General features: G+C 34.2%; 1 protein-coding gene across 2 annotated transcripts; it reads left to right on the plus strand.

Annotated features, from left to right (window-relative positions):
* The first annotated feature begins 685 nt into the window (after positions 1-685).
* Cyp313b1 (Cytochrome P450 313b1) lies at positions 686-11,570 on the plus strand. 2 transcript variants are annotated; one of them, XM_073984673.1, is made up of 7 exons: positions 686-894; positions 1,094-1,291; positions 1,441-1,623; positions 1,855-1,924; positions 10,369-10,495; positions 10,558-10,746; positions 10,820-11,570. In XM_073984673.1, exons 1-7 carry the CDS (start codon positions 738-740, stop codon positions 10,871-10,873), a joined length of 978 nt encoding a protein of 325 aa, XP_073840774.1. In that variant the 5' UTR covers positions 686-737; the 3' UTR covers positions 10,874-11,570. The 2 variants fall into 2 exon arrangements, with proteins under 2 accessions (XP_073840774.1, XP_073840689.1); XM_073984588.1 differs by having other exon boundaries at positions 10,825-11,570.
* Positions 11,571-11,906: the final 336 nt, after the last annotated feature.

Consider the following 11,906-nt stretch of genomic DNA (forward strand, 5'->3'; position numbering starts at 1 on the left):
ATACGGCATTGCGGTGGTATTTTTGATATTTTCAAAAATTGCAAAAAAGTTATAACATGTTCTCTTTGGAAGTCGTTTCCAGAACAGTACAGTCTCATTGACTACTATTTCTAATTTTGTAATAGATTTTGAGTCTTCCATGAGTTTCCCTGCTTCGAAATATCAGCTCTAGCTGTTGTTTTCTGGTTTCGGTACGGCAACTCACATCGAGGAATTAGTGTACTAGGTCTATGGTTCGATTTGCATACAAAAGTGGTCCACTTGACAAAAACTCTTAATCACAAACTAAGCTCCAAACATTTTGCTAATGCATTTACGTCAGGCTGCCAAAGGCTTACAAATTGCCTAATTAATTGTGCCTTTGACAAAATTTGAATTGCTGACTTTGTTAACAATTGTGGTTAAGTACAGCGTACGTGAGTATGAAACTATGCATTTCACAAAGTGAGGAATAGGGTGTACAAGGCACACATTTATCATATACATAGAAATAGATAATTGTCAATTATGTATTACCAAAGTCTATGTCAACAGCATCAACGTTAGCCAAGAAAATGAGAATTTCATCTTTAGGTAATGTCGTCTAAAATGAAAAATAGCTGTCATTTTATTTCATGGAAACTGGGACACCCTATTATGATTTTTCGGGAATATAAAAGCGAGTTCGCAGTACGCACTCACGCTATTCTCAGTATAAGTTTTGGTTAATATTGTTGTTTTGCCGTCGGTTATCAATAATGGTAATGGCTACAAATTTGTTAATAATAGCCGTATTTCTGCTTTGGATTTACACCTTGTGGTCCCGGCGACAATTCTACAAAGCTTTTCTTCAACTGCCAGGTCCATTAGGTTTACCAGTTGTCGGGTTGGCGTTTAAAATGATGAAACCGGAAAGTAAATAGCTAAATTATCCATCCTCATATCATAAGCATCTGTTTATTTGCTAGTTCTTTTTGGAAGAAATTTGCCCATTTAAAACCAGCTAATTCTCAATGGATTACTTCAAAAAGAATTTGACATTTGGTGTTAACAGAAAATATTCAGAAACTGAGCAGAGAAACTTAAATTCGTTAGTGTGTGTCGTTCCTTTCAGATTTTCTACAGTATATGAAGGACATTGCCAAAGAATACAAAACCCCATTCATTTCGTGGATGGGAAGCCAATGCTTTCTCTACGTTAATGATCCGGAAACAATGGAAATTATTTTCAATTCAGCAAGTTGCACAAACAAAGGAGACGTGTATCGCTTTATGGCACACGCCATGGGAGATGGTCTTTTCACTTCAAGCTGTAAGTTAATTGTAATCAAGAAAACGTGGAACATATGCCGCCGACGTAGAGACATACAGACGGCGACTATTTAACCAAACAAGCTGCGTCCGATACTGTTCTTTGACATTATAAATTAATTGCAATTCCTTCATTGTCCAAACATTTAGCCCCGCGGTGGAATAATCATAGGCGCTTACTGAATCCTGCTTTCAGCCGCAAAACCATCCAAGCCTTTCTACCAGTTTTCAATCTAGAAGCCAACTCTCTTGTGACAAAGCTAGCTATGAATCAAGGCCGGAAACTGGAGATTTATGAACTATTGAAAAAAACAGTCCTAGAGGTGGCATGTCGTAAGTATTGACAGTCGATAATACACACTATTGAACGAAAATATTGATTGCTTTTATGCCCTCAACTTTGACTTTACAGTATTGTCGGATTCATTTAAAAACCATTTGTAATGTCTTGAGTGATTTCATTATTTCGTTTTTTCTTTTCTTCTTTTTTTGTCATCGCCATGCTACGTCCCGTACCAACAACCACCTCGCACCACCACAATACTGCTCCGTTTGTTTGTTCAGAGACAACAATGGGAAGAAAGATGAATTTCCAAAACGATAGTTCCACTGCCATATTTCAAGCGTACAATGGGTAAGACATACCAAACACCCACAACCACATACAACTACTTAACAATTAACGAGGCTTTTGAATATACGGGTAGCGTTGAATAAATTTCATTCAGAGTCATTTTGTAAGGACCTCAAAGATGAATGCTCAGGGAAACATTCAGAGAATAAAGAAATACAATATACAACCCAATTCTAAGTGGTCACTGGTAGGGAATTCCTTCCTCACCTTCAATATCTCTACGAAGATATGAGTAACAAAGTGTACATACAGTGCTGCTCAAAACATTTGCAACTGAGATGCCTCATTCACATTTAATATATATTTTAGGGACATTTTGGGTTTTGAAATATGGTTATGTTTGTAATTTGATTCTTTATTGACCCTATTTTCAAGATTTATAAATGATTATTCAGTTATTAACACTTATGGTTCATAAATGTGTGAAATAAAGGAGGAACTCATGTTTTAGCATATGCAACTACGTGATTTGAATATCCATTGCATTATTTTTGGCGAGTTTTTTGTATTAATTGGTATTATGCCCGCAATTTCAACACCTAGGTATACGGGTAGGTAGCTATTAATTATCATTACCTACGCGTTTAGTAATTTCTACGTATCATTTAGCGAGGCGTGTAGTTTTTGAAAACACGTGGTAACATTGGTGATTTTCATTCATGATTTCGCAAAATCATTGCCACGTAGAAGTGTTTTACAACTTTTAGCACATTGGCAACGATCAACCAGGTTAAATCCTTGTTGTAAGTAACACGACCGTTTTTTACCCGGTAACGTTACCTATGAGTTGAAATTATAAAATTTTGCTTACACAGAAGATATCTATGAACTCATAGATAACTACGCGTACAAATTACGGGCATTAATCATAGGAATTATTAAACAGATCTCTGAGATGTCATCAATATAAGTTTAAAAATGCCTAACACCGATTAATCTATACAAACCCCTCCGATACATACCATGGATACCGGTATACGAATATAGACATGGTTTAATAAGAAAGGTAAGCCAAAGCTTCCTGTCAATTAAAATTTTTTCTTTCGACTATTCCTAAAACGTCAAAACAATATACACAATCTGTGTATGTGTGTGCTGTTTGAATAATATGCCAAACAATTTTAAAAACAATCGAATTCAATCATTTTTAAATTCGTGTTTAGAATATTAGTATGGAAGAAATTTGTCAGCTTATCATTGAAACAAACATTTTATCATATCCGAAACTCGATTATGTGGAGAAACCTTGGCCCTTCATTCATTTTTCGTGTTTTTTATAAAATGCTCAAAATTGGTATTGTGAACAAACCCACATGTTGCTTTTGTGTTTACCAATTTTAGCTGTGTTCCTTTACGTGCAAGAATCTTCAAGTTTTACCACTTTTTACTCGAAAAGCGTTCCTTTACTTCAGATACCATACAAATCATATGGGAGCAGTTTACAACTTTTGCTACTTTTGCCGGTTTTACCACTTTCAAAAGTAAAGGAACAGGCCATTTGATGTCTTAGGAATTCAGGAAAAACAAGGGTTTTATAGATTTTTTTCATTTAAATCTACCTCTTTACTTATACCATAAATATAGACAAATTTTAGGAAAACATTAACGTCCAGAAAAATAAAATTTTCCATGAAATTTGAAAAGTAAATGTTGGGAGTTATTCTATTATTTCGCTAAATTTCCATCCAAATCCTGAAGTATTTTGCTTAAACTGCTACAAGAAAAGTAATTAGCCATCGTGAAAGTATATTTGCTTTCTGTAATAAGCAATAGAAATAAGAAGTAGAGAGTAATATTGAAATTACAATCAAAGAAAAAACATAGAAGTTAAAAACCGTATATTTCGCGAATTGGTTTAAATCAGTTGAGGTGCATGTGCTTTTCGGATACAGGGAGTCCATGTCTATAAATATGCATGGATTTTCCCATGTTTCATTCAGCGGCCAAAGTGTGCCACCAGTTGCAAAAATGTGGGCAAGTGGGCAAAAATTACGCGATGTGCATATGATTATAAGGTGCATCCGATTTCAATGGCCGCCTATTAAAAATACGTCGATATAAATTATTTTAGACAGATTCGTCAAGAACTGCGGATGTGCCACCACATTCTATTTTGGGATAAACAGGGATATTACTCCTGAATCTTTGTATTTTGTGACACACCTTTTTGGCAAATATTATAATCGCGTATAAAGGATTACATTTATGTAAAAATAATCAAAGAAAATCGCGGTTAAATTCGCGGAATTGTCAAAATATATTTTTGCAAATTTTGCTTCTTTCAAGGTATATATATCCGGCGTTTTAGTGGATGGATTCGAACGCGGAAGAGCTTATTAGATCCGGCACGTAAAAAAAACTAAAATCACGCGGGGTTCAGGGGTACCTGTTCGACAGTTGTAAATTTCAAAGCCAAAAAATAGGTTTTTTCAGAAAATTTACGCACCAAATTTTCGCCTTTGGACTCCTATTACTAGGAAGCTGTACGGAGCACATTCATGAGATATACATCGAAATTTCAAAGCCAAAAAATAGGTTTTTTCAGAAAATTTACGCACCAAATTTTCGCCTTTGGACTCCTATTACTAGGAAGCTGTACGGAGCACATTCATGAGATATACATCGAACGACGTGGAATCGCGAGTTCTACAATCCTATAAACTAGTTTGGATTATTATCTAGTTGCACCCTCTAATTATAAGAAAAATTCGAAAAACACTGAAATCAAAACTTCAAAATGTCAGCATCGATTTTAGGGGGATGCCGTGTATATATCGAAAAGTCATACACTAGAACCATGTTGCCCAAGAAGTATTCTTTAGTTCTTTCTTTGGGCACAGGTTCGAAGTTTGCGTGGTTTGGCCAGAAATCAAAAAAGAACACAAAAAACTTGTTTACTTCAACACATTTTTCCCATTTTTTTATATTACCACCAACGCAGCTTCCACGAAAATTATTTGTTATGGTCCATATTATGAGATCGTGGCAAAAACACTTCAATTAATATAAATATATTCTTATTTTATAAAATATATTAACAGTTCGCGACTTCTTAAATGGTGAACCTCAACTTCAACAATTGAAAAACTTTTTGAATATTACCATATACATATATAATTTGTATCTGTCATTCCCGGGAATCCGGGATTTCCCACCATGTTCCCTGGAATCTCCAAGTCCATTATTCAACACTAAATTGGGTTTATTAGAGCTGTTGAGCCATTATCTGAAGAAGTTTGGGCTTGTCCCCGAAAAAAATATACCGTCGTAAAGGGCGCTGCAAGGACAACATTCTGAAAAATTTCAAAACTATCCAAGAGGAGCTCTTAAACTTCACATTTACCGAATTTTGTGTGGGAGGTACCAGATGGAGTGGGCCGATATAGTCCATATTCGAAGCCGATCTATATCTGAAAGGAATAATACGATGTGCAATGTTTGGACCGATCCGGACCAATGTTTGGTTGATCCGTTCGAGAGTTATCGTGCGCACTAGACAGACGAACGGACGGACATGGCTAAATCGACTCCAAATTGTCTGAAACTGATTTCGTCCAAACATACTTGGGGTCTTAAACCATTATTTCGATGAGGCACATCTTTAGCTTTAAGGCTGAGGATATAAAAATCGAAACAGAGACTTTAAGATACAAATTTCATCGTTCTGGTTAAAATGTCGATATTTGATATTTATTTTGTTTAAGATAACCTTTGCTTTCAATAACTTTTTTCCGGAGTTTTAACTTCTGTAGTTTTAACTTATATCCAAATTCAATTGTCATTTCGTGATTCTGTAAAATCATAATTGGATACCGATTCCATGGTGTAAAAGGGACGTACAGCAGCCAAAATACTGAGAATTCACGGCGCAGGAAATCATACCTAAAACCCTATTCACAAAATAAGATCCACTTCCAAAATAGACATATCGTCGGTGTCATGCTTAAGTGTTCCATACGCCATTTGCCTGTTTTGAGATAATCGCATTTTAATGTTTTGCGTCACAACTGTGCACAATGGTCCCATATCCAAATATTCTGGCCAAAACTACTTCAACGTCCATTTTGTATTGAAATTAATTATTATTTATAATAAATGTGCACAAACAGCAATTCTTACGTTTTATCGACCAAAATGACCAACAACTGCCAAAATTTGTTGAACAGGGTGGTCCCGTTGTGTGGGGTCTAAACCAAAATATTGACCTATGTTAATAATTTTTGGTACGAAGGATTCATATCTTCCAAGAGGTCAAAATACCAAATTTCAGCCGAATCGGTCATAAAGTGTCGCTAAAATCCACAAATATCTAAAATCAGACAGTACTTTTACGTGGGGGCTACGACAAAAAATTGACCTATTTTCAAAAAAAAATTATACATACTTGTTTTCTACACTCTGAAACCCTTAAATATGAATTTTAAGGGGACTTGGTTGATAGATGTGCGTATTACCGTTCTATTTCAATTGGATACTACGTACAGTCACAACAGGAATTTACAAAAAAATTCTCCCATCTTAAAATAGAAAAATCCACTTTATTTTAACTGTGGCAAATTTGAGCACGATTTGACTTCTGAATGTATTAGTACAGACCCCCTGCTATCTTCCAAATTCGATTTGGAGGTGGACAAATTTGGACATTTTTTTAAAAGTTTAAATATATTTAAAAAATATTTGTAAAAAATAATTTTGAATATATATACAAACATTGATTTTATTACGCTAATTTTACAAATTTCATCGTTCCTTTTGTAAATATTATGAAAGTACTCATTAACAGCTTCCCGATTCATAATAACTTTGGTCTCACTTCTGTATATTTATGCAGCGACGCAATACAACAAAAATTGTATATTTTACAGCACAAAGTCTGTTTTATTTTTACATAAAAAAGTGTCAACTTTGGTACTGCGCCAATCAACGAATACTAACGTTATTTACAGAAGCTAATTATTTTCAGATGACTTGATGTGTTTTTTATTATTCTGTGCAAAAAAAAAAAAAAAAATTCGAAACTTCAAAAATAGGGTTTTGGCCAAAAATTTCCTGATTGAAACCTATGTGCTGTGTGGAGCTGGCTAAAGCAAATATTTATATTTTTTACTTGAAATATTAATAAAAGTATATAGAACATATTTGCAAAAATTTAGAGGAATATGTATTGGAATATAAAAGTTATAGGGATTTTATTAAAAAAAGAATTTTTGTCGAATTGTTCCATATCCGCACTTATGACACAAATGTGAAATATTGTAAATCACATGGAACAAAGTGACAAAAAAATTTTCCATCTTTTTCTCAATAAATTAAATACTTCTAAATCGAAAATTAAAATTCTGATTTTTGAAATGTGTTTTTAAACTTGTAAGTTTTTAAAGTATTAATTTCATAACTGAAAAAAGTTTATGCTTTCCCGTCGAGGCGTGGATATCTCGGAAACTAGAGCAGATAGGAGAAAGCCGACTAGAAATTCAGAAAGAGCATACCGGAAAACCCTAGAAACCACCTGTATCTCAAAAAGTCAAAAATGGCGTATGGAACACTTAAGCATGACACCGACGATATGTCGATCAATTCTTTACCACATATTCTATGTTACTTGTACTTCAAAGTAAGTCAATAGTTTAAAATAGTCAAAACTAATCGATTTTAGATAAGTTTTTGTCAACTTATATTGCCTTTCACTTTATTACAAAATGTTGGTTTTATCTAAGCCATGCCTCCGAAAAAACTTCTTCATTTTTTCAATCGATTTTCTCCAAACCTCAGAACAACTTAAAAGAAAACAAACGTCCCAATTTTTTTTTCATTCGATTTTACTCGACTTTACTTTTAGAGTAAACTTCTACTCTGCATATTTCGATCTTTTTCTCTCCCACTCGTATTTTTCTCAAAACTAGAACTCCACAAGTACTCCTAAATACTTTTTACTCGGGAGTAAAATCAAGAAAATCGGAAATATTCTTCGCGAGTGACGAAGAAAAATAGAGAATACTCGATTTTTTGTTTCTACTCGGAGTACTCGCGCACCAATTCGAGCGAGTTTCACTCGCGAGTAGAGCGAGTATTTCGGAGCTATGCTAAAAAATTAAGTGATTGGAATAAGATGAACCCAAGGTATGTTTATAGAAAGTGGATGCTTGACTTACAACAACTAACAATTTCACAAAAACAGCATTGTTCATATTGTAAATAAAATGCCAAAGAAAATGCCAAAGAAAATGCCAAAGGTTGATTCAAAAACAATTGATTCAGATTTGACTCAAAATGTAATAATAAAGCAGTTAGAACTGTCGAAAATCTTTTTATTATACGTTTAGGATAAAACGAAGTACTTTATGGTAGCAAATTTTTAAATGGACCGACCCTATTAAATTCTAATAACTTATAGTACGTTTATATATGACCGGATTTAACAAACCCGCTGGGTTTCAAAAGTCAATTCTTTTGCGTACACGTCAAATAAATCCTCATTAAGAAGGTTAACCCTGCAAAAGGCTATAATATAAACTGGCCTTACAGCCTGTTTCTGTAAGTAGAAATGAAAATGTATGTCCATATTTACATTAGGCAATTTTTATAGCGGCAATTATAAGTTCGATGGTGAGAGAGGGTGTTGAGACGCAAAGGGTTACCATATGACTCACCTCTCTCTCCATCAAGTTGACAATTGCCGCAAAGAAAAACATGCAAACGAATTGAGATACGTCACTGAAATTTTGCAAAAACCTGTGTACCTGTGTAACCTATACCTGTGGGTAATAATGTGCAAAATATGAACAATATCGGGTGATGTTTTGGTATAGCCCCCATTTAACGGTACCTTCCGATTTTCGGTATTTTGAGGATTTATGCCACAATTTCGTAGCAAATTAGCTGCAATTTGGTACTTAGGGTTCCTAGAGGTCACAGAATATTTCCACAAAAAAATTATGGACATAGGTGTCCGTGTTCTCACTGCGTATAAAATCTTCTTACAAAACATTTTCAATACGGATTTATGTTTCGATGTAGCCCCTTTTATGGTACCCCCGATTCGTTGCATTTTTACTTGTTATCCCATATTTAATAACATATTTAGCTATAATATGGTATTATGGTGTCTCCGGGAGTAGAACTCCTCCTTGCTAACATTTCTCAAAATAGGTCCATATTTTGATTTAGCTCTCATACAAATGCACAGTTAAATTTGTATGAATTTTATACAAAATCCCTTATTTTAAAATTGCAGTCATCAAAAGATTTGCAAATATTTGCAGCCCTAATGTGGTTATTCTGTATCTAGAGAGTCCAATTTTATTCCCCAAAAAATAATCGAACCCAAGTTCGGCCAAGTTTACAAGATGCACTCTATGGAACAAGCGCGTACAACCCATAAAAACACTAAAAAATTGAATTTTTTGAAAATTTATTGCTATAAAACTAAGTACCTCCAGACCCCAAACTAATTATTATAATTTAAATCACACCCTCTGCTTTTAATTAAAAATAAATCTTGTCCAGTTTCATTACGAATCTATTTAATATTTAAACAAATATGAAGTTAATTTTTTTGCTACAATTTTTTTAAAATCTGATGCAAAAAAAACTCTTGTATTTCATAGTGAATAACTGAGTGAATATTTACAACAACAAAATTGAAAAAACAAAATCTTTGTCTGCAAAGTGTCTGTAATCGATACAATGAAAAATATTTCGCAATTTTATAGTTCGATTTTTTTACTTTCGCGCTGCTAGATCAGTGGTTTCGACCGGTGTGCTACGGCCTGAATTCGCCTTTTGGATCACCTTGTTAAATTCGCCTTGGTTTCGACATACAGAAACAGGCTGTTAATTTACAAAAAAGTAAAAAGACAACTGATTGTAACTTCTGCCTTCTTTAATATACCTTGAACATAGAGTTCGTTCAAATCGAAAACCAACATATCATATCGCCCATTTACTCAAAGAGTGGCACATTTCAAAAAATCCAGTTTCGAGAAAAACGCATTTAAAGTTGGCGATTGAAATTTAGCTTCCCAACTTAAAAGGATTGTTTCACAAAAATTAAAATCACTAATTGGACCCTATTTTGCAAACAGTTAGCCAGATATTAGTGCTAAATTTCTGTGCAAGATCAAGCATGATTTGAAAACTTTTTTGTTGAATTATGCCAAACCCTTAGTAAATGAGCTGTAACTCGTTGAGTCTTAGAGATAAGAACATTAAAATTTGACACAGTTTTATAGAAATTGCTAACCCAGAAAATGCATTTTTTGAGATACGTCACTCTTTGAGTAAATGAGCGATATGTTGACATTAGTAAAATATACCCTTTTTTAAGACTGTGTTAACTACCTCAGGTATGTTGCACTTGTTACAAAATCTATTTTTGCTAAGGATAGCTCTCGACTTATGCTATTTTCTGTAAAACCACCAGATATGACAACTTCATTTTACAGCATTACAGAGACATGCGTGACGAGAATGTTATCACCCTGGTTGTATCCAGATTGGGTATATAAATTGTCAACTTTATTCAAACGGCAGCAACAATACAGCGCGGTCCTACAACAGTTTGTTGAAAATGTAAGAGTTCGTAAATAACCTGTATCCTTTTTATAAGGATTTAATTTTCTTCTTCCGAATAGTTTCTTCCATTTGATGGAAACGTAACAGCATCGCCATTTGGACTTAAGGAGAATCTCAACACTGACGATGAGGACGGTGTTCAAAAATCAAAAATGCAAAATTTCATAGACAAAGTTCGAGAGTGTATAGAAACTGGAAAGTTGACATGTCAAGATGTAAGAGACGAAGCAAACGTTATGGTTGCAGCGGTCAGTACAAATCTTTAATTGAGTTTTAAGATAATCTTTAATTGACTTAAATTATGCTCTTTTTCTTTTCTAGTATAGACGTTTGAGACAACTGCGACTGCTCTCTACTTTGTTTGTTTGTGTCTAGCCATGCATCCAGAGTGTCAGGATAAATTGTACAACGAATTGATTGAAATTTTTCCAAAATCATCGGAATGTAGTGATACTAATATTGCTATAACTATAGACCAACTGGAACGTATGAGGTATGCGGAAATGGTGATAAATGAATCAATGCGTCTATTTTCTCCTGTCCCAATGGTACTACGCAGTGTATCCAAAGATTTACCTCTAATAAGCATTTCAGGCAAGCATGTACTTCTACCAAAAGGAACTCAAATTGCACTTGATATCTTTAATATGCATCGCAATGAACAAATTTGGGGTCAACATGCTTGTTCTTTTGAGCCTGAACTACATTTTGGGTCTACAAGAGAACGCCATTCATTTGCATTTGTACCATTCACAAAAGGACTTCGTATGTGTATTGGTTATCGATATGCACAGATGCTTATGAAGATCATGTTGGGCCATATTTTCCGTAATTTTCGAATACTCACCAATACACAGCTGAAGGATTTGCATATAAAAGGCACGATATCATTAAAATTGTGTGATTATCCTTTGTGTACAATAGAAGCTCGATGAAAATATAATATGCATTGCGAACAACGCAAATGGAATCACTGTTATTTCAATTACTTTTATGGAGGATTCTTTTAAATTGTTCTATAAAAAAATAGTTATTAAAATTGTTATCTTTTTATTAATATTAATAACTGACAGCGCTGTTTTCATCCAAGTTTTTTATTTGACTGACAATGGACTGGCAAAGTGATACCTTTTGCCATCAAGGCCTCAAACTTTTGGGTGCCCTTAAGCGCGAAAGTGCAAGTGATAGAGAAAACGCCGGGACACGTGTTTTCTTATTGTTGTTGTAACAGTGTTTATTATTATATTTGTACTAGCTGAACCCGGTGCGCTTCGCTACCCCGACCAAGACAAAATATAATGGAATGCTATACTTATATTGAAATTATTCTTTAAAATACTTTAATGCATAAATATAGCAGATATGAAGGCTTTCTCTACACATTCAGTGTCGTGTATGGGGCTTATGT

Source organism: Musca autumnalis, unplaced genomic scaffold (assembly GCF_047663935.1).
Source record: "Musca autumnalis isolate F117 unplaced genomic scaffold, ASM4766393v1 scaffold_1, whole genome shotgun sequence".
In the NCBI taxonomy this organism is placed as follows: domain Eukaryota; kingdom Metazoa; phylum Arthropoda; class Insecta; order Diptera; family Muscidae; genus Musca; species Musca autumnalis.

What these genes read in the sequence shown, in the direction of transcription:
- Cyp313b1 (XM_073984588.1), top strand. Translation starts at nt 738, where the DNA reads ATGGTAATGGCTACAAATTTGTTAATAATAGCCGTATTTCTGCTTTGG. An exon ending in TGGTCTTTTCACTTCAAGCT is followed by an intron (nt 1,292 to 1,440) that starts GTAAGTTAATTG and finishes CCAAACATTTAG; the next exon opens with CCCCGCGGTGGAATAATCAT. An exon ending in TACAACAGTTTGTTGAAAAT is followed by an intron (nt 10,496 to 10,557) that starts GTAAGAGTTCGT and finishes TCTTCCGAATAG; the next exon opens with TTTCTTCCATTTGATGGAAA.